Source organism: Ochotona curzoniae, unplaced genomic scaffold, assembly GCF_017591425.1.
Source record: "Ochotona curzoniae isolate NIBS_2020 unplaced genomic scaffold, NIBS_Ocur_1.0 scaffold_3208, whole genome shotgun sequence".
Taxonomy (NCBI): domain Eukaryota; kingdom Metazoa; phylum Chordata; class Mammalia; order Lagomorpha; family Ochotonidae; genus Ochotona; species Ochotona curzoniae.
In genome coordinates, this window is record NW_024467106.1 from 53988894 (window position 1) to 54015954 (window position 27061).

A 27061-nucleotide genomic window follows, 5' to 3' on the forward strand; every position below is an offset into this window, starting at 1 on the left:
GCACTAGATCCAGATCCAGCTGCTTTACTTCTGATCTAGCTCCCTTATAACACACCTGGGAAAGTAACAGAGGATGCCCCAAGTGCTTAGACCCCTGTACCCAAATGGGAGACTTGGAAGAATCTACCTTGCCAAGCTCTGGTTGTTGTGGCCATTTGGGGTGTGAACCAGCAGGTGGAAGACTACTCTATCTCTCCTTCTAACTGTGTTAACTCTGCCTTTCAAACAAATAAATCTTAAAAAAAAAAAATAGGATCTGGGACAGCAGATCCTATTAACGTGCAAATGCTGGTCTGCTTCATATTTTTATCTCTTAGTGCCTCCCCCTCATGTACCCTAGCATTGTCTGGTTATAGTTTTGAAGGGGAAGATTAGTTATGAGGGAAGACGCTGGTTCTCGTCTCATGGCAAGGAACTTCTGGAAGGACAAGGATGGTGAGCAAAGCAGAAGTTTTATTGACAGGACTCTCTGTTGCAGCAGTAGGGTGGGACCTGGAGTGTGGGGGGCATTCCAAGGGGAGAGCTGCCCTCACAGTTGGCAAGTGCAGGCTCTTGGGATCACACAAAATGACACCCCAAAGGGTGTGCTGCTTTTGACGGGCTAGTTCAAAGGGATAAAGCTATATCCAATTAGGGGCCAAAGATCATGGAAAGATGCATCTCTAATTGGCCTATGCAGGCAGGGGTTAGTAACCACTCAGGGAACCAAGGATAGGAATTATTGACCAATCAGCAAGTAGTGAGTCTCATGGCTTATTGCCAGGGTCAGGGAAGCCTTTCTGGGCTATCTTTAGCAAACACTGGGTCTTCCTAGGATCAAACTAAGTGCTATTACAGGCCACGCCTAGGAGGGGCAAACAGTTTTCTCTGACTTCTGAAGGGACCTTGTCCCCTTTTTCCATTTTCACAGGGACCTTACCTAACTGCCTATTAACCCATCTGACTCTCACAGTCTGGCTTGTGTCTTAATATGCATTTTACAGAAGCCAAACTTTCCAAAGGCAGTGTTGAAAACAGGTGGCCGAAGGACAGTGGTGAGAGCTGTTGCTTGCAGCAATCCGGGCTAAGCAGTGGCAGTGACGGTGACTAGCTCCAGGCAGAAAGCCGTAGATATGGTGAGAAGTCCTTGGGTTCTGAACAAATGTAAACAAAGAGTCAATATTCTATACATGTACTGTACATATATTATATATATATAAAAGTTGATAGACAACACCAGGTAAAAATGGCCAAAAGAGCTATGCATCTAATTCCCACACTCCTGACTCGACAGCTAGACAGAAAAAAGGGCACTGGGTTTGTTAAAGCTCAGCTTGTCCAGACATCACAACTTGAGGCTTCTTGTTGCAAACAGAAGACAAGTTACAACCTACTGAACAGAATTAACACTTCCAGATAATGTGTAGTAGTGCAGCAAACCAGGGAAGAATCTTTGCCACCACAGGTTGGATCCCGGCCGCTCCACTTCCAATCCATGCTATTGCACTGCTAATGCAGGATGGAAATGGCCCAAATGCTTGCATGCGACACTCATGTGGGAGACCTGGATGGAATTCCCAGCTGGTGGCCTCAGCTTGGCCCATTTCCAGCTGTCGCAGAGTAAACCAGCAGCTGTTAAGATCTCTGTGTCTCTCTAACTCTATCTTTCAAATAAAATATATCTTAGAAAGTAAATTCAGTATTCTTTCCAATAGTACCCCAAAAATGTGAATTTCCAATAAGGATAACAAAAGTGGTGTTATTTTGCTGCCAGTGTCCTGATTAGTATCACACCTCACTTTAAAGTACTTCATTTATCCTCAAGAACAATCTTAATCGCCACTCATTTAGAATAAGAGAAATCAGGTTTGGGGAAAATACTTCAAAGCCAAGATATTTTAAGTCCTGAAAAACATGTAGCTTCTGGACACCTCCCTTACTCTGGGAGACTGAGGCAGACCGAGCCTAAGCCAGTTCTTTTTCATCCTTGAATTATTCACCTGGGTGTGGTGACGCCACTGCTTCCCGTAATAACCCTCACCATGCATCACCACACACCCTTTGTCTCCTAGGTTAAAAGCCACTGCCTACCTGACAGAAGTATTTGACTTCTGTGTGAGCAGAATGAAAGCATCTCATTAAGAAATGAAAACACAAGTGGTAATACTGTGTCTTACGCCACTTTGATGTGCCTGATGGGCAGGATTTGGATTCCAGAAGTGGCATTGATTTCTTCTAAAAACCAACTGGGACCAGCACGATGGTTAAACTGGTTCATCCTCGTCTGTAATCGCGGGTATCCCGTACGGGCACCAGATTGTGTCCCAGTTACTCAACTGCCCTTTCAGCTCCCTGCTGGTGGCCTAGGAAAGCAGCGGAGGACGGCCGGAGTCCTTAGGACTCCGCACCTGCGTGGGAGATGTGGATGAGGGTCCTGGTTGCTGTTTCAGCTCTCGCCACTGAAGCCATCTGGGGTGTGAACCAGCAGGTGGGAGACCTCTCTGTCTCTCCTATATCTGTAAAACCTTTTCAAAAAAAGAGAAAATTTAAAGAAACAAAAGCTGCCTTCTACCCATCTTTAAAATGGGAAGAATTACGTTTTCTTCTGGAACGGCTGTGAGGATTAAATAGATTAACCTTCTTAGGTCAGCCAGGACTCTGTCATTAAGAGCTTAGCCCCATAAAACCTCGTTTGAGTGGGCATTGAAACGCTCTTAAAGAGCAGAAAAGTTAAAGCATTTAGAATACCTCAGAAAATAAAAAGGTAGTTAAGAGTGGTTTTCCCCACCTCCCCCTTTTTGGTCTAAAAATTCCAGTGTGAACCTCTTGGTTCGTCCTTGGCCCGTACACATATTCTTCCAAACACACCGATGGGTTCAAGTACAACTAATCCTTACACAGAGAACAAAGCAGAGGATTTCCCTCGACCCCCAAAAGTCTGGGTGGACGCGAGACGATCAACGGCCGGCGCCTCGACGGAACGTTCAACCGCGGAATTACCACCAAAAACACTCCCAAAGCCCATAGCCAAAACGGTCCGCGAGCGCCTGCCTGCCTGGCTGCCTGGCCCGGGGACCCCACGGGCACGCACGCAGCGGGGCCAGGCCCCCTCACGCCGAAATTTCCTAGAGAAACTCGGGAACGGTGCCGACCGACATCCGCGAGAGGACAACCCGCAACCGGGCGCAACCGAAACCGCGCCAGGAGCCAAAGCTGGCGCCGCGAGGGCGGGGCCTGGGGGCGGGGCCAGGACAGCCCTAGGAGGACACGGGGCGGGGCCAGGGCAGCCCTAGCGGGGGCGGGGCCAGGGCAGCCCTAGCAGGGCGCGGGGGCGGGGTGTAGGGGGCGGGGCGACGGACAAGCCCTAGGATGAGCGCGGCGGGGGCGGGGCCGGTGGGGCGGGGCCACGGGCAGACTTAGGAGCGAGCGCGGCGCGCGTTTCCGGCGTGCGCAGCGCAGCGCTGGGGCGGGGGCTCTGGCGGCTCCCAATCGCGCACAATGAGACGGCGCTGAGCGCCGGAAGTGGGGCCGAAGGAAAACACGGAGAGGGAGCCGGGTTGGGACAGGAAGAGGCGGGGGACCGCGGCGGAGGTGGTGAGTGCTGCGGACGCCTTCTCCCGGCGTCGGTCCGAGAGCTGCTTCAGGCTGGGGCTGCGCTGGGCTCCAGAGCCGAGGTCGGGCCTGGGCCCCGGAGGTACGTTAGCTGCATGCGACACCGGCCTCCTCGCTCCAGTCTCGGTGGTCAGGAGCGCCTGGCTGGGCGGGGGCTGAGCTCTCAGGGTTCGAGGTGTCTTCACTTTGTGTCAGACTCTGCAGGGGCAGCCACCTGAAGGGGTTTGAAGTCGGGTCGTTGGGCCCCGGCCCCTGACCTGCTAGGGGGGGACCCTGGCACCCCAGGGACGCTGCAGGTCACTTCCTGCTTCCTGGTCCCTGTGGTGGTTTTTCGGCCAGGAGTGTGGGGACACCTGCTCTTTCTCCCTTCAGGGGGGAAACTGAGGCAGTTCGGAATTCAGGAAGGGGGTGGGGCAGGCCGGTGGGGGATCCCCCGAAGAGTGTCGTTCTGCGGAGAATTGTTGTTTGTGACGGAACCGAACTTGATTGGGGCTGCGGAATGGAAAAGGGGAAGTTAGCTGGAGTTGTCCCTTAGAGGAGGGAGCACAGTCCCCTCGGCGAGACGTCACCTCGGGTCTGGAGCCCCTCAGCTACCGGGACCAGTCCGTGGGCTCTGCAGGGCGTCGGGGTAACGACCCGAGTGGATTTGGAGAGGAGAGGAGAGGAGAGGCACTCCTTTCGGTCTAAGTTTCGATTAGCTTGTGTAACAAAGTAATTGCCAAATGCTTTTGCTGAAAGGCTTATTGGGGAGTTTTGTAACAGAACTGTTTATGTTTGGGAAAAGATTTTCTTGGAAGAGAGCCTCTTGTACTCGATTAGGTGAAAGCCAATGAACTTGAGTAGCAAGGTGCCCTACTCCGGTGCTGGGGACAGCAGCTTCCTATACAGGTTGTCTTCGTGTTAATAATAGTAAGTACTAGCTGTACATGAGACTAATATGAGACTAAGCCTCCTAACCAGTGTAGCCCAATGCAGTGATATTCAGGGTTGTGCTTGGACTTCTACGGAAAGAATCATGTAGAAAAAGAGGGGTTTTTGATGGGTTTGTCGTAATTTGGGTACTTGGTGTTATGTCCTGTTATAGTTGTATGTCTTCCCCAAAATGCCTTCTTTCAGGTGCAGAGTAAGAAAACTGAAGTCAGAGACCATGGGAGATGCAGCAAAACCTTATTTTGTGAGACGCTCTAAAGACCGGGGAACTGTTGATGATGATGATTTCCGAAGGGGCCGCCCCCAGCAGGATTATTTGGTAATGGATGATTATGCCAAAGGCCACGGCAATAAAATGGAAAAAGGCCTTCCAAAAAGAAAGGTAACACCAGGGAACTATGGGAATACCCCCCGAAAAGGACCTTATGTGGTTTCCAGCAATCCCTACGCGTTTAAGAACCCAATTTACAGCCCACCTGCTTGGATAAATGACAGCCACAAAGATCAGGGTAAGAGATGGCTTGCTGAAGAACTTGCTGGTAATTCCGATGGTTGGAGAGAATTCAAACTTGGACCAAAAATTCCTATCATAAGCCGCCCAAGAAAAGACTCCTTTCAAGACAGTGAAGATGGTTATAGGCGGCCAGACAGCAGAGGCTGCAGAGCTGTAAGACAGCTGTTCCAGAAGGACCTAACAAGCCTAGAAGCCATGTCCGAAGTGGAAGTCGGAAGTCCTGGTAATGTCGTATCTTGTCATATACTACAAACCAGAATCAGGACTGTCCTTTTCCTTCTGACCTGCCTGCGCCTTATTTCCAACCCTGCCGATCCAGTTGTTCATTGTTTCTGCTTCTCGAGTGGTCACTTCCTTCATATGATTGTTGTAAAGAGTGTAATGGATATTTGGGCAGTCTCAGCACACTTCCTATATTGCTGCCTTTAAAAACTGACTGCCATGAGGCTTGTTTTACTGTAGTACATGTACTTTCTGCTGGTGTTTTGTTTTTGTTTTTTTTCACAGTAGAGGGTGATCATTTCTCCCTGGACCATATTGTAATTTCTGAGTGGTGGGCTTTCAAAATACAATCGCCATTTCTGTTTAAATGCGGGTATGACAGAATACAAAGACAGAATGTGACAGAATCAGAAGTTAAGCTAAAGTAGTTCCTTATTTCCTGTAGAAGCACAGCATAGACTGTATGTATCGTCTGCAATAAAAGGAATAAATGTATTTGGAATAAGATTAACAGTCTAGATAGAATTACTTAATATTTTTGTTCTACAAAAAGGGGTGTTAGTCCGTAGACCTAAGTTTAGAAATTCAGAAGTAAAAACAGCTCTGTAACCAAAACACGTTTTTAAGTGCCCTGGCGTATTTGATAGTAATTGACCCCAAAGTGATTTTCCTAAAGTTTTTTAGAACTTAAAATAGATTGTCCTTGTAGTGTCATTTCCTATGCAGGAAGGGAATGTTGTAACCAATGAATGACCGTTAACTGAATGAAATGAAGATGTACATTGAATTGAAAAAGCATGAAATGATAATATTTGGTGTGAAAATGGAAATGATACTTGGAAAAATGGACTTTTGAGTTTACAGCTGAAAGCTTTTTTAGTGGCCATTTACAATGAGTTGCAGACCGGCCAGTTCTTATAAGACATTTTTGCCTTTAAATGTTTTCAGGCAAAGTGGATGCCGCCTGAGAGGCTTTTTTGCTTCATAGTATCTAACAGTGGCTACTTCATATAAATACAAGTATCCATGAATTTGAAATTGTTTTACACCAAAGTAAGATTTAAATTGGATTTTTCTGTGAGTACCCTGATATGTTACCTGTGTAAGACCCTAATATTTGACTCATTCATATAGAATCCTTAAGTTTTTTAAAACACAGTCTTACATTAAACATGAAAAACTAGAGCACTTGTTCATCTTAATTGGGGAATTGATGCTATTAGGTATTTTTCGATATTTATTTAGAGTAAATGTCCATATCAGGTAGTATTAACACAGTGAAGTATTGTGAATTCAGTAGTGGGGAACAAACAGTTTCTTAGCATTGTGCTTGTAAATCTAAAGTAGAAAGCACTTGAAAGAATCATTTCGTGTAGTATTGTCAGACGTGGAATCACTGTCTTAAAAATTGGCAGCTGGAGCCCATAGAGGCTAGAGTCTTTTCTTTAATATTTACATATTTAGGCTAAGGAATTATTTTATTTGAGAGAGTTACACAGAGAGGCAGAAACAGATCTTTCATTTCCTGATTCATTCCCCAGATGGTAGGCATGGCCAGGACTGGCAGACAAACCCAGGGGCATCTACCTGGGTCCCAAAAGGGTGGCTGCGAGGGGCCAAGCACTTGGACCAACATCTGCTACTTTCCCAGGCCATTAGCTTGGGGTGGAGCAGCTGGGGCAAAACCATCATCAGTTTGGGTTGCTGGCATCACAGATGATGACTTTTTATTTATGTCACACCGCTGGCCCTAAGGTTAAATTTATCTAGCCTGCTTGTGCACAGTGGTCTTTGAGGAAGTGGAACTTTGTAACTGCCTGAAGTCTTGACAGGGAAACTAAATGTCTACTGACAGCTTCTAAGTTTTTGATTTATGTTTTTCTTTTCTTGGTTTTGAATTTTTTTTCATGTATATGATAAATCTGTTTTTCTGTGTTTGAGAAAGTGCACGCACTTCATTGCCTGGCTCATTCCCCAGTTAGAGCCAGGAAGCATATCCCACAGTGATGGCTGCTGTTCCCAGAGCTTTACTCTAGCAGGAAGCCTGACTTGAACATAGGCACCCTGGTAGAGGTTGCAGGCATCCCAGATGCTGGTGTAATTGAGAGGCCCAGTGTCCAACCCTGTGCTTAAGTATTTCTGTATTGTTATGTCCAGGTGGGGTGTGGACACTTAATTATTCTACAGTTGATTTTTTTGGAATGGTAATCTTCTGTCATTTTTTTAGAGGTTTATTGACCAAAAATTTGCATCTGGACATACTAAAACATACTTTGCAGGCCAGAAGGTTATTATATGGATTCCCATTTGGTTTTAAAACTGAATGAAAAGTTGTTTTTCAGTTTGAATAGGAAACCTTGTTCAGTGTCTGAGTGGAAGGCAATCCAAAAGCTCCCGTGTTCGCCCCATACAAAGTACAGGTGTGCGCTCTCACAGTTTCTAATGAAGGACATTGAGCTGCTGCCCTGTGAGAATCTTCATGAGGGACTGTGCAAGGACTCAGCTTTGGAATAATGCTTTTTACTGTGGAAGCAATTTTAAAGGACAAACTTCCCACTGTTTTCAAACAATTCTTAACATGCATCTCATTAAAAGAATTGAAATGTCCTTAAATCGAAACTGGATCTGAAGAAGAAAGGGTCTTATTAATGTGAAAAGATATGATGAAAATTGTACTAGACTTCCTTTTTCATTTACTTCCTACTTCAGGCTTACATTAGCACCCCTGCTCATGCTCTATACATCCTGCTGAGATTGCCTCCTTAATGTATTTGGGACAGTACCATTAATGACCTCCATTGTATGTGTCCTTTAAGCATAGCACAACGGGCCATATGCAGACAAACATGGGACTCTTGGGATGCTGATGCTAAATGGTGTTCCTCGTACACTAAACCTGGCACGGGCCAGAATGTCTTCCTCTGAGTAATTCTGGAAATCCTTCCATAGTGTCCATTCTGGGCTTCCAGGAGGCCCTCCCATGAGGTTTGATTTGATACTTTTGTCTGGAATCCTGTAGAAACTCTGATCAGAGGTTATATGGCCTAGCACAGTGTAGATATGACTGGATAGCTCCCAATAGGACTTATCCCTAGCTTTTCCTTTGTTATTAGAGGCTGGAATTCAGAATTTCACCTGTATTTCTTTATATTTTTAAAGATTTGTTTATTTTTATTGGAAAGGAAAATTTACAAAGAGAGAGACAGAAAGGTTTTCTGTCCACTGGTTCACTTCCCAAATAGCCACAGCAGCCAGAACTGAGCTGGTCCGAAGCAGGAGCTTCTTCTGGGTCTCCCACACGGATGCAGGTTCCCAAGGCCTTGGACCATTTTCTGCTTTCCCAGGCCACAAGCAGGGAGCTGGATGAGAAGTGGAGCAACTGTGACACGAACTGGTGCCCATATGGGATCCTAGAGCTTGTAAGGGGAGGATTAGCCAATTCAGCCATTACTCTGGACCCAGAATTCCTCCTTTGTTTAATCTGCATCGTAAGTCCCTTTCCTCTGTCATCACCATGAGTGCCTGGTTGAGTTACTCTGGACAGAGTTAGTCCCTGTCTGGACAATGTACATAACACTGATGTCCACATCAGAATGGCTGTAGGAACTCAATGAGAGAAAGCATGTAAGGAGCCTGGCCTGCTGTCATGTGAGCAGATAGCAATGGTATCTACCATCAGCACTCCACAATTTCTACAGCTACCTATTGCTGTGCATAAACACAGTAGGAGTTAATTGTGGTCTGTGAGGGAAAGAGAATCTGTCTTCTGGACAGTGCCAGTAAATACATGGAGAAACCTTTGTGACCATCAGAGGAGAGGTTAAAGGAGCTTAGTTGAGTATCAACTACAGGTTTGTGAGCTAACATGGACTTTGCTAAAGTATATTACACATGCAAGTATTAGTGTAACTCTAGTGAGATTTCTAGGATTTTTTCATGCACTGAAGTCATGCGCAGTTCTTTAGAGAAAGGTAAGAGTTTGAAAGATACACAAGGTAAATGAAAATGGACACAGCTTTAAGTTAAAAGCAGTGCTTACCTCAAAAATGTGTTTAGATCAAGTGACTTCCAGAGGTCATATGTATCTAATTGAGTGTAAGGTAGTAAGAGGAAGTTAGTGAGATAGCCTGATTTTCTGCTTAAGTGATTACCATTTAGTTTTTCTTATCTGTTCTCTCCATTTTGATTAATTTAGGGAAAGAAACTTTTCTGCACTTTAGTTTGACATTAGGCAGAATTTCCGTATATTTATTTCTTATTTATATATTTCTGTTTGTTTTTGGGGCTCATGGCAATAACCTTTTTTAAATGGTGGTGCTATTCCTGTATTTCTGACACAGGGTTTTGTTTCTGTCAGCGAAATCATCGTAATTGTTGTACTAATGAGTTCTTGTGGGAACTTGTTGCAGGAGCTGCCTCAAGCAGTGTTTTGATAGCTTTTGATTTTCAGGAACTTTTAAAGTAAGCCTTTGGAAATGATTCCAGCTATTTACCAGGATTTTAATTTGGGCAATAAGTCTGTTTTAATTGTGCATTACTGATATCGTCATTTTTAGAACTTGATTGAGGAGTTACCAAAGCTATTTTAAAGCTGTTTTTTTTTAACCCCGCAACTAACTTGTTTCACAGATTGAGAGGTTTTAAGTTGAAAACAGGAACATTTATTAAAAAGGCTGCAATAACATTTATGAACAAATGAATTTGTACTTAATGCAGAATTTGCTTCAGCTGCTAATTTGTTTTTCATTGAAATATGCTCAGTTGACAGGCCAGTCAAGGGAAATGAAAGTGAAAATAGAATGGGAAATAGTTATGCTTGGTAAATAAGGTTTGGCCTTGGACATTAGACTGTGGATGCATTATACCCCAGTTGTGTATTACTGAAGGTAATGCACAATTAAATGATTCTTCACTAAAGTTAAAAAATAAAGTGATTCAAAGTTCTCCAAGAATATGTAAGTGTTCGCTGGTGGACTAGACTTGGTACGTGGAGCCAGTGGTCGTACCTGTGGGCTCCTGATTGATGGCCAGTAGACATCAGACCGTTATAGACTGACAGACACATAGGTAAAGGAGGAGAGCTTGAGGAAATTACATATACTATAGATGCCATCAATTGTTCCCACACCCTTGACTGGAGAGATCTGTTTTATAAACAAGCTAATAGATCCAATCAGTTGTCCTCTTACATAGAAGACTATCCAGTTTTAGCGTATTGAGACTGTTTTCTTAAAAAATGAAAACGGAGACTGATGATGTTGCACAGTGGATTAAATTTCTTCATAGGAGGTTTATGTCCTCCATTCCCGTTACTGCATTTCCAGTCCAGATGCCTTCTGATGCCCTAGGAAAGCAGCAGAAGTTAGCTTGAGTACCTGGGCTCCTGTAGGAGTCCTAGAAGAAGCTTCTGTCTTTTGACTTAGCACTGAACCAGCTCTGACTGTGGTGACCATTTTGGAGAGGGAGTCAGTGGGTGGAAGACTTCTGTGTGTCTCCTCCTCTCTGTGTAACCCTGCCTTTCAGATAAAAAAAAATCTTTTTACTAAGTAAAAGCAAATACAGGTGATTTTTAATTTTAGTAATAGGTATAGTATAGGTATACTAGGCTATATTGAATACATGTACATATGGAATAATATGTCCAGTTTATTAGAATTGCAGGTATACTTGCCTTCAAAGGATGGTTTTTCTTATAGTCCAAGTATGTTCTGCAGTACACAGTGAAGAGATAGTAAAACATTGTTATTAACACTGAATTCATTTTCAATTTTTAAAAAAGACAACTTCTGTGGATTGGTGTAGTCAGATGAGGTGCTTACTAAATATTCGGGCATTTAGCCCATGGGGCAACTACCTTTCTTCCATGGGCTCTGTGTAGATGTCATTTGTCCTATGGTTTAAATAATAGGGTGTTTAAATAATCTGAGGGTTCTGCTTATTACTCAGGAGTGGTATTATTCAATATTGCCAATCATATCCCCTCCCCAAATTAAGAAAACAAGAAACAGCGGTCCAGACCTAGGAAGGCACCAAAAACTAGAAATGAGGAAAATGAGCAAGATGGAGAGTTGGAAGGTCCTGTGATCGACGAGTCTGTGCTTTCCACAAAGGAGCTGCTGGGCTTACAGCAGGCGGAGGAGCGGTTGAAAAGAGACTGCATTGACAGGCTAAAAAGGGTAAAAACTTTGTACATATACTTGCTAGTTAAAATTGTTGTTTTGTGCAAACTGTTGATGATTTGGAATGGTTAGTGGTTGGGAATGGCTTTGATGAATTACTTGTCCTATTTGGTTGTCAGTATTTAACAAGAACAGGTTAAAAGTAATATTTATTGTGATATATAGTGGAATTAAGGGTAATTGCTGTTAAATCAATTTAACAATTGGGGTAGTGGTAAAGAGTCAATGATATAAGTGAAGGAGAAATTATTGGGTATTTTTGTTTACAAGTGTATTTAGAGGTCCACATACATTTCTTCTAAATCTTTTCAAATTATAGCGACCACGCAACTACCCTACAGCAAAGTACACCTGTAAGCTCTGTGATGTTTTAATTGAATCCATTGCATTTGCCCATAAGCATATCAAAGAGAAGAGACACAAGAAAAACATTAAGGTAAGTTTAATGTAATTTCAACCAAGTGTGCAAACCTACCAGTTGTTCTGTTTATCACCTTTGTCATTTTCTTTTTCTTAAGGTCATGTTATAATTTTAGTACTTGGTTGAATTTATCTTGGGAAAATATAGTGGCACAATGTGTCTGCTGGGCAGTCTTGTGAATTATCTTAAAGGACAGTATCAGGATATATTAAAGTCATTGATGGGATCTGTTTTAGAAAAAAAGTAAATCATCAGTTTGTCATTGCTGTTTTTAATCTTCTTTCCTTGCTCTTTCTACTTGTTCCTGTCTACCCTCTATGATCACCAACTCATTTTTTGTGCATTAAAAGGTGTGTATGTGTGTGACAGGGTAAGGAGTAACGCTGCTAAGACAAAAAGGAGGGATAAGAAAAAGATTCCAGAAGATTCTGTAGGGTGTTGTCTCAGTGAATGGTAGAAGGTAAAAACTGTGTGAGTCATATTTAATTTCAACATTGATCTTAAAAGGAGAAGCAGGAGGAAGAGTTGCTCACTACGTTACCCCCGCCAACACCCTCCCAGATAAATGCAATTGGCATTGCCATTGACAAAGTGGTACAGGAGTCTGGCTTACACAATGAGAACCTGGAACAGAGGCTAGAAATTAAACGTATCATGGAAAATGTGTTCCAACACAAGTTACCAGGTATTTTCCAGATTTGTTTTTTGTTTAGCTGCCTGAAAGTACCTCGTTCATTTTTTCCTGACAGTAGTAATTTTCTCCTATTAAAAACTCATTTGCCATGTTCTAAAAAATCTTGTTTTCAGTGGGGTTTTTTGTTGTTGTTGTTTTTTTCTGCCTTCCCCCAAAATAACAAAAATTTTTACATGCAGTATCATTATAAACCTGTTTTAGTTATAAATTTCAGTGTGTGAACTGTAATATTAGTAGGATGCCACATACTATTGGGGAGCAGTGAGACTGATGTGCTTCCGTTTGTTTACCCTCTCACTTGTCTAAATTGATGCACTGTTTGAGTTAAAAAGAAGTATTCTATCATTAGGTTATCTGTCTTAATAAAAGTCTTATTATCCTTTTTATATTTAAAACAAAGAATCATGAACTTGAAACACTAGGGTGTAAGTGATTTGTAAGGGGTTTGGGGCAGGTGTGGTAAATGCCAACACAGCTACCGTCAGTTTTTTTTTTTTTTTTGGCAGCTACAAAGCCTGCCACTGTACCCCCTAACTCTCTCTTCCCTCACCTTGCTTTAAATAAAGAGCTAGAATGGCTTAATCATTCCCAGTCCTGTCTGCAACAGAATTATAATCATCTTTACTGCTTAGAACAACCAGTGTTGGAGAGTGCCTTATATAATTCTGATTCACATCAAAGGTTGCAGGTGTTTCAGTGTATTACCTTGTAATCCTTAGAGCTGTTTGTTCAGCTAGAGGATCATGCATATAGTATTTGTAACACACACACACACACTTAAAAATGAGGGGGATAGAATTGCTCTTTTCATTTTATAGGTATCTCCGGGAAAGTCACTTGGAATTTCAATGATTTTTTCCCGCATAGGAATCCATATAAACTTGATTGTGCTGTGTTACGGAAAACTGTTAAAACCCAATTCATTAAGGAAACTTAAAAGGAAAAAAAATCATTTGATAAGAAAGTATATTTTGGTACAATAGTAGTTAAAAAAATTTGCAAATAAGTACCATGAATTAAATGTGGGTACTTTAAAATTTTATAAAAAATGAAATTAAAACATGTTTATTTTAGTACAAACTTTTTTATATCCATGATTTATTTTTGTATTTATGCCTTCTTTATAAACTTTTTGAAGACTTCTTCATATTTATGGAGTTAAGTTGTTAATTTTTAATTATTTTACTTAAATTTTTTTTTAATTTTCAAAATTTTATTAATTTTAATTATTTAGTTATTTTATAAATTATTTTTTGTGAACTTTTTAAAGTACTTTGTATAGATAAATGAATTTTTAGGTTTTTTTTTAACTTTTTCCATTTTTTTATTGTATCTTTGATAATCTTTACATAGTTAATTAGGGTAAAAAGGTTCAAGAGCTACAGGAAAATGGGCAAGACTATTATTTCCATATTGTTTCCTTCATGTATCTGAGGTAAAGGAGGATTTTGAATTTTTAGTTTTATCAATATTATTATTATAATTTTCCAAAATGTTCTAAGGAGATGATATTAAGTGTGTCTTGTTAATAATGTAGTAAGTGATGCAACTGTGTTGAAAGATCATGTTTATAATTGTTTTATTGAACCTCCAAATTATACCTAGCTGTGCTTTCTGAACAATGAAATGCTTGTATTAGCTCTTGAGTGTACTCTTAGGTTTGTAATTGTTAAATAAATCAGGTAGCCTGTGCATTTTGATATTGAAAAAAAAATGGTAGCATAAAAATGTCGGAAATGTTTATCCTGTTTTATAACTGATGTAGGAGTGACTGTTAAGGGGAACCACAATCCTTGCAGCCTGCTCTGTTACATAAAACTGGCAGAGGAGCAGTCAGCTGACCCCACTCTTCACTTAGCCAGCCTTGAGGAAGGTTTTGCTTTTGGGTGTACTTTTAAGTGCTATCCAATTCTACAGTAACAGTTTACACATTTTAAGAAACCTGACCTTGTGTGACTTTTGTTTTGTAGATTGCTCCCTGAGAGTGTATGGCTCTTCCTGTAGCAGAATGGGTTTCAGAAATTCAGATGTCAACATTGACATTCAATTTCCAGCTACGGTAAGTACTGAAACATTGGATTTTCAAGTTAATGTAAAAATTCATGAAAATGTGGATAATGAAAAAAAAAAACCAAACATGGGCTTCATTTGCCATGAACTTTTAGAACTTTCTCTTGTATAAATATGTCTTACATATTTACACATGTGTATTTTAGATATTTACTTGTAAAGGCTTGTTTTTTCCTCAGAAATTTTCATTTTATGTCTTCTACTTTCCTTCAGCTTTAATGTATTTTAAAAAATATTCTGCACATTTTCATGTATACATATCACTCTACAGATCTTTCACACTTTTTTTTAATTAATATTTGCTGGGTATATAGATTTCTTTCCCTTTATTTCCAAGCTTCTGCATCGTTGGTTTTACAGTGATAGCCTCTAATTCTAAGCAGATTCATACCTAATGGGTCTTTTAAATCAATCCGAGAATTATGTAATTCGTAACCAGTTTCCTTTCTGCAGTGTTTTTTGAAGATTGTTTTGTTTAAAAGGCAAAGAGGGAAAGTCCTGTCTTCTGTCTACTGGTTTGCTTCTCAAATGGCCTTAAGGACAGGGGTTGGTCCAGGCAAAAGCTAAGAGCCAGGAGCTCCTCCTGAGCCACCTTTTAGGTAGGAGCTCACATTGTCGGGCCATCCTCCACTGCTTCCTGAGGCACATTAGCAGGAAGGTAGGTTGGAAGCAGAGCAGTTGTGGCTTACCGATACTCCACAGTGGATACCAGCAATATCCATAGTGGCTTAACTTGCTGGGCCACAGCACAGGATCTAGGAAATCAGAATTTAAGCAGTGTAGACAGATAAACACTTATGATCTAAAAGCTTAATTAGCTCCTGAGTTTCCTTTATTGTATACCTGTTTGGTTGAAATAATTGTGCTTTAAAAAAAGAGATTAAAATTTTTTTAATCTGATAGATTTAAGAGAGAGAAGGAGAGCCCAGCATGGTAGTCCAGTGGCTAAGGTCCTCACTTTACATGTGCCGGGATACCATATGGGAGCCGGTTCTAATCCTGGCAGCCCCGCTTCCCATCCAGTTGCCTGTTTGTGGCCTGGGAAAGCAATCAAGGACGGCCCAAAATTTGGGACCCTGCACCTGCATGGGAGACCTGGAAGAGGCTGCTGGCTCCTGGCTTTGGATCAGCTCAGCTCTAGCTAGCAACCACTTGGGGAGTGAATCAGTGGACAGAAGATCTTCCTCTCTATCTCTTTTCGTTTCTCTACATCTGACTTTCAAATAATAATAATAAATAAATCTTTAAAAAAAGAGGGAGAGAGAAAGGAGAGACAGATATGCTGGTTCCTTCCCCCAAGTAGCTTCAGTGGTCCGAGCTGGGGCAGTCCAGGACCCAACAGGCCGCATCTTACAGTCCTTTGGCCAAGAGAATAAGCTTGATATCAGAGAAGGAAGAAGGCTTTTGAGGTTTTTAGGATCCAGATTTTCAAATGATTTTGCTTGCGTTCTAAAATATGGGTTTAAAGAATGACAAGTCTAAAGTCAGGACTAGTAAAGTACCTGTTACAGGGGTCTTTTTTACAGAGTGAGAAGCAGTATTATTAACTTTCAGTTACTACTTTGAGATTTGCTGCTAGATCATCTACCTGAAGAATCAGTCAGGAGTTGTTTGTGGAGTAGGTCTCCCCTGTCGATGCTCATGCTCGTGTGGTGCTCATCTGACCCGTGTGTGCACACCGCGTGAGTAATTCCTTTACTATGGAAGCACTGTGCATTTCTTAATTTGAAAGCCGTCCAGGGAACTTCAGTTTGACTGTATCAGTGAAGTGAAAGTGCGCAGGGATTATTTCACGTATTCATTTATTTCCTAGATGTCTCAGCCAGATGTCCTCTTACTTGTTCAAGAATGCTTAAAGAACAGTGGTAAGGATAAATTCTTTACATATCTCACTCTTAAACCTTTTGTTTATTACTTGGATGTAATTTATTTCTCAATCTTTGAAAATAGTCATGATTTTTAAATTATTAAATGGGTGATATCCAGTGCAAAATCAAAACAAATGCCTGTGAGTTATTAATAAACAGCCTTTTAATAGCTCTATTATACAGAATAGCCGTTTCATAAAAATTTAAGGAGTCCTATACCTTAACTGAAAAATGCAAGATATGTAAATTTACTCCTGTAAAGCTGAAGGATTATTTGCTTTATTTATTTAATTGTGCTTTAAACCAGTATTTTACAAAATCATAAAAAGGTGTGATGAGTTTGATCAAAGAACTTGCAAATAGTTGTTCCCAATTAGGCTTCAGTATGTCCAATGTAATGTCCTCTGTGGAACTCTAATGGAGTTTTGTTCTCAAGTGTCCCATCTGTATTTGCAATTATGCAAGTAACATTTAAATGCTTGCTGATTTGATCATTTAATATTAAAGATTTTGATTAATGTGGTGGTGCTGGAATCTTACGTATTTTTTTCTTTTCTAGCCATTTTAGAGGCTTGTTTTACTTGATTTGGTTTGGTTTTGTTCTAAGTAAATCTTTCCAAAGACCAGATTAATCACAAGTAGTTCTTTATCTAGTTCTGCTTTTAAACACAGCTTTAACTAACCTAATGCTTTCTTTCCCCTCAGACTCTTTCATTGATGTTGATGCAGATTTCCATGCCAGGGTGCCAGTGGTAGTCTGCCGAGAAAAGCAAAGGTCCGATTTCTTTAAGTTATTTATGTTTAACTATCAGTATGCCAAAACTGCAAGAACTTTACTAAACCTAATGACCAATTTTTAAAATTATAAATTCTCTATGTGGTTATCTTACAAATTTTCTACTAGTATTCTCCCTATACTTCTGACATTGCGTGCAAGAGAGTTAAATCTTTCATTTTAAAAATAATGAAATTAATTGGAAGAAAAAAATGTAGGCAGGAAGCATTTAACCCATTTTTTCCTAGGCAATAGCATTCTCAAATTACTACTTGCAATAATCGTTTTTATTTGCCATTCTTGCCTGTGTAGCTTACCTTCTGGAAGCATTACCATCACCACCATAAGAGTGTAGTCTGTAGGTTGTCTGACTCTTGTACTTTTATTATTATAAAGATGAACCAGACTTTCATTTGAAATATTTTGCAGTGATTTCCTTATTTGCATGATATCCCCCCCAATATTTTTCATTCATGAAAATTCAAAATTCCAATTCCTTAATTTGCTGAAAATAGCTACCATCTCCCAATATTAATTTGAGAAGTGGAATGATATCTTGCATCCTCTGGTTCACTCTTCAGATGCCTTTTACTGACCAGGGTGTTCAAGGACAGTCAGTTACTGGGAACTGCATCCAGGTCTCCCACGAGGATGGCAGGAAGCCAAGTAATTAGGCCGTTTTCTGCTTTTCTGTTCACATTAACAGGAAGTTGAATTGGAAGCAGAGTAGCTGGACTCTAACCTGTTCTGATCAGGGATGTAAGCAGCCTAAGCAGTGGCATGCTTTGCCCACTGTGCCACAACACCTGCCCCATGTTTCCTTTTTTAATTGTCAGTGTAATATAGGTGTTGGCATGAAAAGTGCCTGAAATGTGTGTGTAACACTTTTTCTTTCCATCCTTACCATCATCTCCACCAGTGGTCTACTGTGTAAAGTGAGTGCAGGAAATGAAAATGCTTGTCTGACAACAAAGCACTTAGCTGTCCTTGGAAAAGCAGAGCCCAGATTACTTCCTTTGGTGATTGCATTTAGGCACTGGGCAAAGGTAAGGTGGAATTCCTTAAATACAAGCATGTATCTTGTTCTTTCTGTTAATGCTGTTGTTTTCTACATTCACTCTAAATCACGTTTATTGACCAAAATAGGCGTTTGTAAAGCTGTAGATTAGGAGGAAAGCATTATTAAACTGAGCAAGCCAGTTGGCCTGTATTTGGAATTGAACCACCATTTTTAAGTAGTTAGAATGTTTTAACCAAGCATGTGGATTTATTGTAAATGTCAAAAAATGTAAGAGCAGAGTGTCTTAGAGCCTTTCATGAACTGATTCGGTTAAAAGGATTATTTATTTGAAATTGAAACACTCAAAATCACCATTTGTAGTTGAGGCAAAAGTGTGAGGGGGTTGTATTATTTCATTTTTGAGAAATCTGTAAATCATGGAATATGTGGGAATGAAGTCAGTTTTAGGTCAAATGGTATAAAGGACATGTAACTTCTAAAAAATTGGCTTTTCTCTTTTTTCTCATGTGTAGCTTTGCAGTATAGATCGCCCTGAAGAAGGAGGCCTGCCACCCTATGTGTTTGCTCTGATGGCCATTTTTTTTCTGCAACAAAGAAAAGAACCGCTTCTCCCTGTTTACCTAGGACCATGGGTACAAACTGTTTTTTCTTTTTTGCTTATATAGTTGATAGTGGTTTTACTGATTTATATATAACTGGTACTGCAACCCCTGATGTTTAATTTCAGAATCTGCTAACCAAATGAGAAGTGACAGGTATATTTATTCTGTTGTGAATATTCCTACCACAGATTGCTGAAATAAGCCGGTGTGTTTGATTATAAATGCCCTATACATTGCTAGGAATGTCATTACTTTTTTAAACTGTAAATTTCTGATTTTTTAAACTACGTGTTGTCCTCAGTATTTCAAACAAGAGATATTGGACTTAATGTTAAAATTTGTCATTTGTTACACCCTTTCTTTGGGTACAGTTTTCTGATTTGATACTGGAATTAACAGATTAGGATGTAGAACATGTTGATTCACTAACTTAATAGCCGTATTTCTTTTATTTTATAACTTGTGAAACAAAATACTATGACTTGTACAACAAAAGAATGAGAGTTGAAAGTTTTACCTGAGGTATAGAATGCAACACTTAACAGTCATCTCTTGAAAAATAGTTTAGGATTATCTTTACAGTAAATTAGTCTGAGGTAATATGACCACACTTTCTTTATGGATAAATTAAAGTTTAATTGATTTGTTTGAACAATACAATTTAAGAAAGGGTTACTTGAAAGAATAAAAATAATGTTATTTTCATCTTCTTGGAATCTTTGTTCTTAATCCCTAGGTGCTTATCTTGATAGTGGCCAAATACTTATTTATGAAAGCTATACTTAGTGGAAAGGTCCTATTAGTACCTTGATATTTTAACTACCTCTCTCCTTGCTGCATAAAGATCTCTCTCATTTACGAACAATGTGTTCTTGGGCCCAGTGTAGTAGCCTAGTGGCTAAAGTTCTTGCCTTGCACATGCCAGGATTCCATATGGGTGCCAATTCATATCTCAGCTGCACCATTTCCCATCCAGCTCCCTACTTAGGCCTGGCAGAGCAGTCGAGGGCAACCTAGGGCCTTGGAATCCTGCACCTGTGTGTGAGACCCAGCGCAAGCCCCTGAGTTTTGGCTTCAGACCAGCACAGCTCTGGCCATTGTGGCCACTTGGGGAGTGAATCAGAAGATGCAAGATCTTTCTCTCTGACTCTCCTTCTCTCTGTGAATCTGTCTTTCCAATAAAAATGATCAAATAAATCTTTTTAAAAATAAATAAATAAAGCTGAGAACAATGTGATCTTGAATCAAGAAAACATGGTTAGAGAGCATATTCTTTTCATATTTACTAATCTGATTATTAGCAGTGACTTTATGTGCTAAGTTTTAGGAATAAAGCTTGAAGTAGAATAAGCCAAAAACAGTAGGCTGTGTACATTAAGGTGCCTAAGATATTGGGGGGGGAAAAATTCAGTGCTACAGGTGGATGTCTTTGTCAGACTATTTTCTTGGCAGAAAAAAAGAGGAGTTAAGTCTTAGTTGATAATCTTTTCCACCAGACCCAGCTGGAAATCTTTGAAGTCTTTGAAGTTGTCCTTTCACTTTGATCCAGCAGTGTAGGATGGAAACAAGCCAGTTTGACTGCGCTACCTAAAAGAACCTTGGAACAGGTGGAATATACTGTTTTGCTCACTACTGTGTGACTGCATAACATCTGCCTTTCATGTGTTCTGATCTTGTCTAAGTAATCACGGGTCACTGACATGAAGCTGCAGGAACAAGGTGTTTCTAATTGGGTGATGTGATTCCCCGGGGATTTGTTTACGTGTGGTAGGAATACGCCTTCCTGTGACCGCTGCATTATTTCCAATGCAATGATCATGAAAACCCTGTGATTTCGTTTTCATTATATCATTTGATTTCTCAGACTTTCATGATGAAACAATCACGTGGTAAACACTGGACTGAGTTCTATGGATCGGCTAAAGGCGGACTGTACTGCTTGAACCAAATGATACACAGTTTTCAGTGTTTTCATCTGGTTAGGTATTGGTTTCCTGATTTCTGTCAGAAACCTACTCAAAAATATAAAGCAGTGAGGCAAAAGGAATTATTCATGTGCCACATAATTTACATATATTATTTTTGCAGAAAATCCATTGAAATCCTTATAATTATAAGCATGTGTATGAAAGCATCTCAAGTGTGAATTCCTTCAATCTTTAAAGTACTGTTTACACTACATAATGTACTAGGCCCTGAGGGAACTAGAGATAAACCAGATTAACTTCTCTCACAAAAGGTTAGTTTATGATGCCTTGGGACTCTGACCTATCTCAAAGCCACCCTGTCCTATCCTCATCTTTGTCATGTAGGAGACCATCCTCTCCCACGTTTGACTCTCAGTCAAAATCTCGATTTTATTGTCACTGGATCTTAATGTGTGTGAAGGTAATTGTCATGCATTGTGAATGATGAATAGGATCCCACATGTTTACTCAGCATCTTTTATTCCCCTCAGTAATGTTTTACTAGGTTTATAGTAGATATTATTTGCAGTCTGTCTTACTTTGTATTGTATAAACCTAGTCATTAGGAAACAGTCATTCACATTATAGGAATGCCATGTAATATACTAGAAAGAAAAGTAAGTTTGCAACACTGAAATTCGTGGAGATTTTTCTACTTAACATCCTTGTAATACACTTGAGCAAGTTAATTAGTTTCTGAGCCTTAGTCATTTTGAGTTCTCAGTGGGATAATGTGAAACTTCTGAAACCAGGTAGGAGAACAAAAATTGATCCATTTCTCCCTCAGTAGAAATTCCAGTTTCCAGATGATACCCCTGCAGGTGAAGGTTATGAACTCTGTACAGAATACAAAAACAACATGAATGTCTCGAGACTGAACAAATGCAGACAGACCAAAGTTGGAGCACATAACCAGTACAATTGAGCTTACTACTTGATGGCCCTACCCCCCGAAGGCAGCTTTACAAAAGCCCAGAGAACCAGGGCTACCGGAAAATAACAGGGGTCAAGCAGACAGAAAGGAAAGTTAGGAATAGAACCCTTAATTCTGTGTGCAACTCGGCATGTCTCTGGCTAGCTCCTGAACCAGTCCAATTTGAAGTTCTCACACTTCCTCAGGACAAGAAAACAGTTCACAAAGTAAAAAATCAACACTTGTTCTGAAATCCAATACACAATTGAGATCACTGGGCAAAATGTTGCCCCAAGTTGGAAAACATATAAATTCCATAACTCCAAGCTAACCAGAACAGAAGCCCCAAAGCAGAATCCTGCCAGTGGAGTCACTACCCACATAGAAAATTTAGTGTACTTAACACGTTTCTGGAGACAGTTGGGAAAGCCTGAGAGTTATACATTTCCATTCTAAGAGGGACTCCCTAAATTTCCTCCCCACCAGCATGGATTCTGAAGGTGAGGATTAGAGAGAAAGCCAGTAATGTTTTTTGCAGAGTCAGAGGAAAAGGAACAATTTTGATGAGATCCTAGAGCATTTTTTTTTTCTTAACAGAAGTCTGCCTCCTCAAGGAGAACTTTTATTATATTTATTTACATACATAACTATCTTGGGTTTGATTGGAACCTGGTATACCTAGGAGAAGAGAAGCATCCCGCTCCACCCCCATAGCCTTCCTGGATCTAAGTGGCGCAAAAGAAGACTAAGAAATACTTTGAAAGGCCATAGCCCCCAACACTGGGCTCCCTGCAGACAGACCTAACCTTAGGATTCTCTGGTGTTTCCTCTCTACTCACATCTTACCCTCCCATCAATAGGTTTCTTGTATAAAAAGTTCCCTATAGAAAGAACTACAAGTCTTGGGCTTTATTTCAGAACTTTGTAGGGAAATGCAGGCCCAACAGGAGAGATCAAAGCAAAAGAAGCAGAGGAAATTCTAATTTCTTGACATCTATGTACCTACCGCAGATGGTAAACATAACCTAACCTCCGAGCCAGGTAAACGTAAAAACTTATCCTACAAGCCTGTTTAGTTCAGCTGCTTTACCCAGTACATAATGTCTGGGTCTCAGCAGAGTAACCTGAGGCATAAGAAAGGCAGAAAACACAAGAGACAGAGCAAGCATCAGAACCAGACTTGTATGGCAGATGTGGGAGTTTTCAGACAAAAAATTTAAAATAAGCATAATTAAAATACTGAAGAAAGAAAATGAATTGTGAGCATGACAACTCTTCATTCCTTTACAGTGCTGTGCTCTGATTATTATATAATTATTTAATTCTGTCTGCTTTCTAATAGTATGTGTCTGATTTTTCTTAGATTGAAGGTTTCTCATTAAACAAACTAGGAAACTTCAACCTCAAAGATGTTGAGAAAGACACTGTGAGCTGGGAATATACTGATAATGCTTCAGGGGACACAAACCCAGGAAAAGAAGATTTGGCCAAGGACGTTCCAGTCAAACGGGGACAGGTCTGTTCTCTCTCAGTTAGTGTTGCTGTCTGTTTCAGGTATCAGTGACAGAGTTTATGGCCAGTTAGTCTTCTTGTCTTCTTTCCTTAACTACTTTGTGGCTTTGTAGTCTGTCTGTTCAGTCCCTTGAACAAACGGTAAAAAAGTTACAAAACATAAAACATTAAACCATCATTTATAGTTTCTTCTGCATTCAGAGTTTGAAATAGTCTTCTAAGATAAAGCCCTGTTTATTCTCAAAGTCCTTAGGTCTTACATAATACCATGAAATCTGAATAGATAAGAAAGTTAGCTTATTTTAAATTACTAAAAATAATGAGTCAGTTTACTGATGTCATAGTATTTGATGTGGATGGGGAATAAGGGAAGAATTGCCATTAGAATTTAAAACATACCTGCACAGTGTAATTATACTCATAATTTATAATATTCTTTTCAAACTATGCTTTCCCATCATTACTTGAAGTAAAATGATACTAAGAGCCATAAAATGCCTTTGGAACCAGTGTTCTAATCTCAGCTCTGTATGGACAAATCTTGTCACTTCTTCAGTGCATGGTGGAAGTGAGGAGATAGTGTTGAGTTTTGGATTCTTCAGCTGTCTTTTCTAGAATCTTTGACCACTGGGAGGGTTAATGGAAGAAGTGGGGGTTACCTCCAAACAGCACTATTTTATTTCCTTGTCTCAGGAATTCCAGCCAGACTGTGAAGCTAAAACTTAGTAAATTGGTTTTCCAGCTTGCCATTTTCTAGCTGTGTGTTCTTAGGCAAGACACTTGAACTTTCTGTGCCCCTGTTTCCTTCCTGCAAATGGTGATGATATTGGTACCCTCTCACAGGGTAATTGATTTACAGAATGCTTAACTCAGTGCCATGCATGTGGTAAGCACTCAGTGAATATTAGCTGATGTTCTAATTTTAACTGAAAGCCAGGGTATTCTGCCAGAAAATGTTCTAAGCACTTGTGGGCTGCATTATGTCAAATCCCATGTTAATACTAGTATTTTCAAGTCATTTCAGTGAGATGCTTAAAAATCCTTTGTAATGTTGGCAATGCTCTTGACGAAGAGGTGAAACTTCATGAAGCTCCCAGTTTCTGGAGGTCTTCTTTGTGTCCTCAGTTTTGGTGTTTGGGACCTAGATGATTTCCATGTCAATTAGTTCTACGTTATAAATCTATCAGATGACTTTATGTTACTTGACAGACCTTTGTGGTTGAGATTTAGTGATTAACAAACTACCTTACCATTTATTTTAAAGCTAGTATGGTAAAATGCGATCACTAATTTGTAGACTATCCAGAAAGACATTTTTTATGTGAACTAGAGAAATAATACAAAAGAAAAACTACTGCTCAATCCATTTACTGTTGTATTTTTATATTTTTGTGCTTTGGAGAGATTAACATGCTGTCACTTGTGAAATTGCGTGGTTCCCTAAACATTAGGGAAGTTTGATATGGTGGTGAAAAGTCACTCTACCTGGATCCAAAGATGTTCTCATTCTGCCACTGACTAGCAGAGTCATGAGAACTCTGAGGGCTCTTGGTTCCTTCTCTTGTAAAATATGAGAGTTGAACTAGCTGATTTCTTAAGAGCATCTTACAGTTGTGACATTATGTTGTAGCAATATTTGGATTTCTGCCTATTAAGACTGTCCTACGTGAAAAAATACACAGCGCAACCACGTCTGCCAGATTCTTTCCCTTGTTTGTTATGTAATCCTCCTCACTGTCCTGTGTTATAGGTGGTATCATCCCTACTCTGCAGATAATGGTAGCGACCATTTTTTTTTGAACACTGTGTGCCAGGCACTGTGCTAAGCACTTTACAGACACTATGTCACTCAGCCCTCCCAACAACCCTATGAGGTGGGTACTGTTATCCCCATTTGTCAGATGAGGAAACCAGGGCTTAGATAGCTGGTAGACCTTATCCAAGACCATACATGGCTGATAAGTGGCAGATTTTGTGTCAGACCTAAGCTTGTCCAAAAACGTTCCAAAGCCATTATGCTCTGTTGAACCGTAAGAGTAAAGTCACACAGCGATGAAGAGCTCTGGAAAAGCAGAATCTTTATTTGACCACCTCTCTCCTTTTTTTCTGTCCTAGATCCTATTATTTCCTAATATATTTTGTGAAATATGTTCAAATATAAAGTCTGTGACTATAAAACTTGTATCAAATTTCTGATAGTAAGAGTTATTTGACATTAAACTGAATTTCCATTAATATATTCATTGTGCTTATGTGTATTTATCAAGGCAATGGAAAGAGTGTTTCTTTATTCTCTGTGCCTTAAGCCCTGTCCATTTCTGTGTGCATCTACCTAAAACGATGCCATCTGGAGCAGGAAGAACAGTTTACTAACACTACTGAGAATGTTAGTGTTAGCAACCCATGCGCAGTCTTCTCCACCTGTTACTCAGATTTTAAGATTCTGACTGTTGTTGAAATAGAACTGGTCCTCTCTCTTATGACTATATTTTAAGATATTACAATCCCAAGAGTACATTCAAATGATGCTATTACGATACCACAAACAAAATAGAACTTGCAATTTGGTTTATCTAGAAAGATTCTAGAATGTGTGACTTTGCTAAGATCTTTCAGATTTATTATTTTGATGATTGAGTGAACTCTGATTTTTTAGATTGTGATGACATCGAAAATAATCTCTGTTTTTCTTTGCTGTTAATAGGTGTCATTAATATTTGATAAAAAACAACAGCCTTCAGTACCAGTTGGGCAGCTCTGGGTGGAATTGCTGCGATTCTATGCTTTAGAATTTAATTTGGCTGATTTAGTGATTAGTATCCGTGTCAAAGAGTCTGTGTCTCGGGAATCCAAGGATTGGCCCAAAAAGCGCATTGCCATTGAAGGTATCTCAAACTGTGTTGTCTTTAATTCCTTTTTTTTTTTAAAGGGTCCCAGTCTAACAGCATGCTTTTTATTTCAGTCTCTTTTCAGCTCTTACTTTTAGAGCATGCCCCAATCCTTACAAGTGAAATGGATAGTTAGAATCTTGGATGTATTACATGGGGAATTCCAAGAGACCAAAGTGTTCATTTACCTGGGGTTTCACATGTTGAAGTAAAACGGGTGGAGTAATGGCTGGTTGAAACCGTGCAGTCTTTGTGAATGGCTTGACATCTTAAACAGTTTTTTTTGCCCTGGTTATGTGAGTCTCCCTTTCCTCTTTGCTGTTCACTTCTGTTTTTTTAAATTCCATCTTTCTATTGGTTGCTGTTGATGATGTTTAGTTTTACAGAGATAAGAACAGTTTTTTCTCTTGAAAAATTCTGCTCTTGATAACATAACTATCTGATAGAAGGAACAGGATAGTTGAGGTTGGGATATCTGCAGAAACATCCAGAGCTTCCTCCCTAAAAACCTTTTTTTTTTTTCTGGGGAACGCTTGCTTAACTGAAGCCATCCTATGAGAAACATACTGGTGTGCCCTGTAGGGTCACCGAATGGGCTAGTCCTCTGCGAAGTCAGGAGATAGCCCCTCTCCCCCCCCCCCCCGGAAATCTTAATTTTCTTCCTTTAAAAAAAAAAAAACTCCTAAAAGGAATTCTCTTATTTTTCCTTGATTTTTTTTTCAAGCCATACGTTACATAAAGAGGGTGTTTTTTTTCCCTTATTTTTGCATTTTGCATAAATTCTGTGTGCAGTTATGGGGATCTCACATTTTTAAACCCTCCCCTGCATTTTCTCTGGCTCAGCTCTTCTGGCCAATTGCCTAACCTGCTGGAGTTCTAGGGGAGGAGAAAAGA

General features: G+C 40.1%; 1 protein-coding gene and 1 long non-coding RNA gene across 5 annotated transcripts in view; one reads left to right on the forward strand and one right to left on the reverse strand.

Moving 5' to 3' along the window:
- Window positions 1–435: 435 nt before the first annotated feature.
- On the reverse strand, window positions 436–3173 carry LOC121144889. Its single transcript, XR_005881925.1, has 2 exons — window positions 2877–3173; window positions 436–1133 (listed from the first exon to the last, which is right to left on the reverse strand). It is a non-coding gene; the product is annotated as an uncharacterized LOC121144889 (long non-coding RNA).
- Window positions 3174–3580: 407 nt separating this feature from the next.
- TUT7 (terminal uridylyl transferase 7) overlaps window positions 3581–27061 on the forward strand; it is a 55754-nt gene continuing 32273 nt past the window's right edge. For 2 of the 4 annotated variants that reach the window (XM_041004654.1, XM_041004653.1), the window contains exons 1-11: window positions 4563–5258; window positions 11252–11433; window positions 11756–11872; window positions 12365–12542; window positions 14522–14610; window positions 16435–16486; window positions 17195–17264; window positions 18184–18310; window positions 18798–18917; window positions 23131–23283; window positions 25984–26164. In XM_041004654.1, the coding sequence (XP_040860588.1) occupies window positions 4694–5258; window positions 11252–11433; window positions 11756–11872; window positions 12365–12542; window positions 14522–14610; window positions 16435–16486; window positions 17195–17264; window positions 18184–18310; window positions 18798–18917; window positions 23131–23283; window positions 25984–26164 (1834 nt within the window). In that variant the 5' untranslated portion in view covers window positions 4563–4693. Of the gene's footprint in view, window positions 3674–4561; window positions 5259–11251; window positions 11434–11755; window positions 11873–12364; window positions 12543–14521; window positions 14611–16434; window positions 16487–17194; window positions 17265–18183; window positions 18311–18797; window positions 18918–23130; window positions 23284–25983; window positions 26165–27061 lie in introns of those variants that run through there. The other 2 variants (XM_041004652.1, XM_041004651.1) reach the window with 2 other exon arrangements.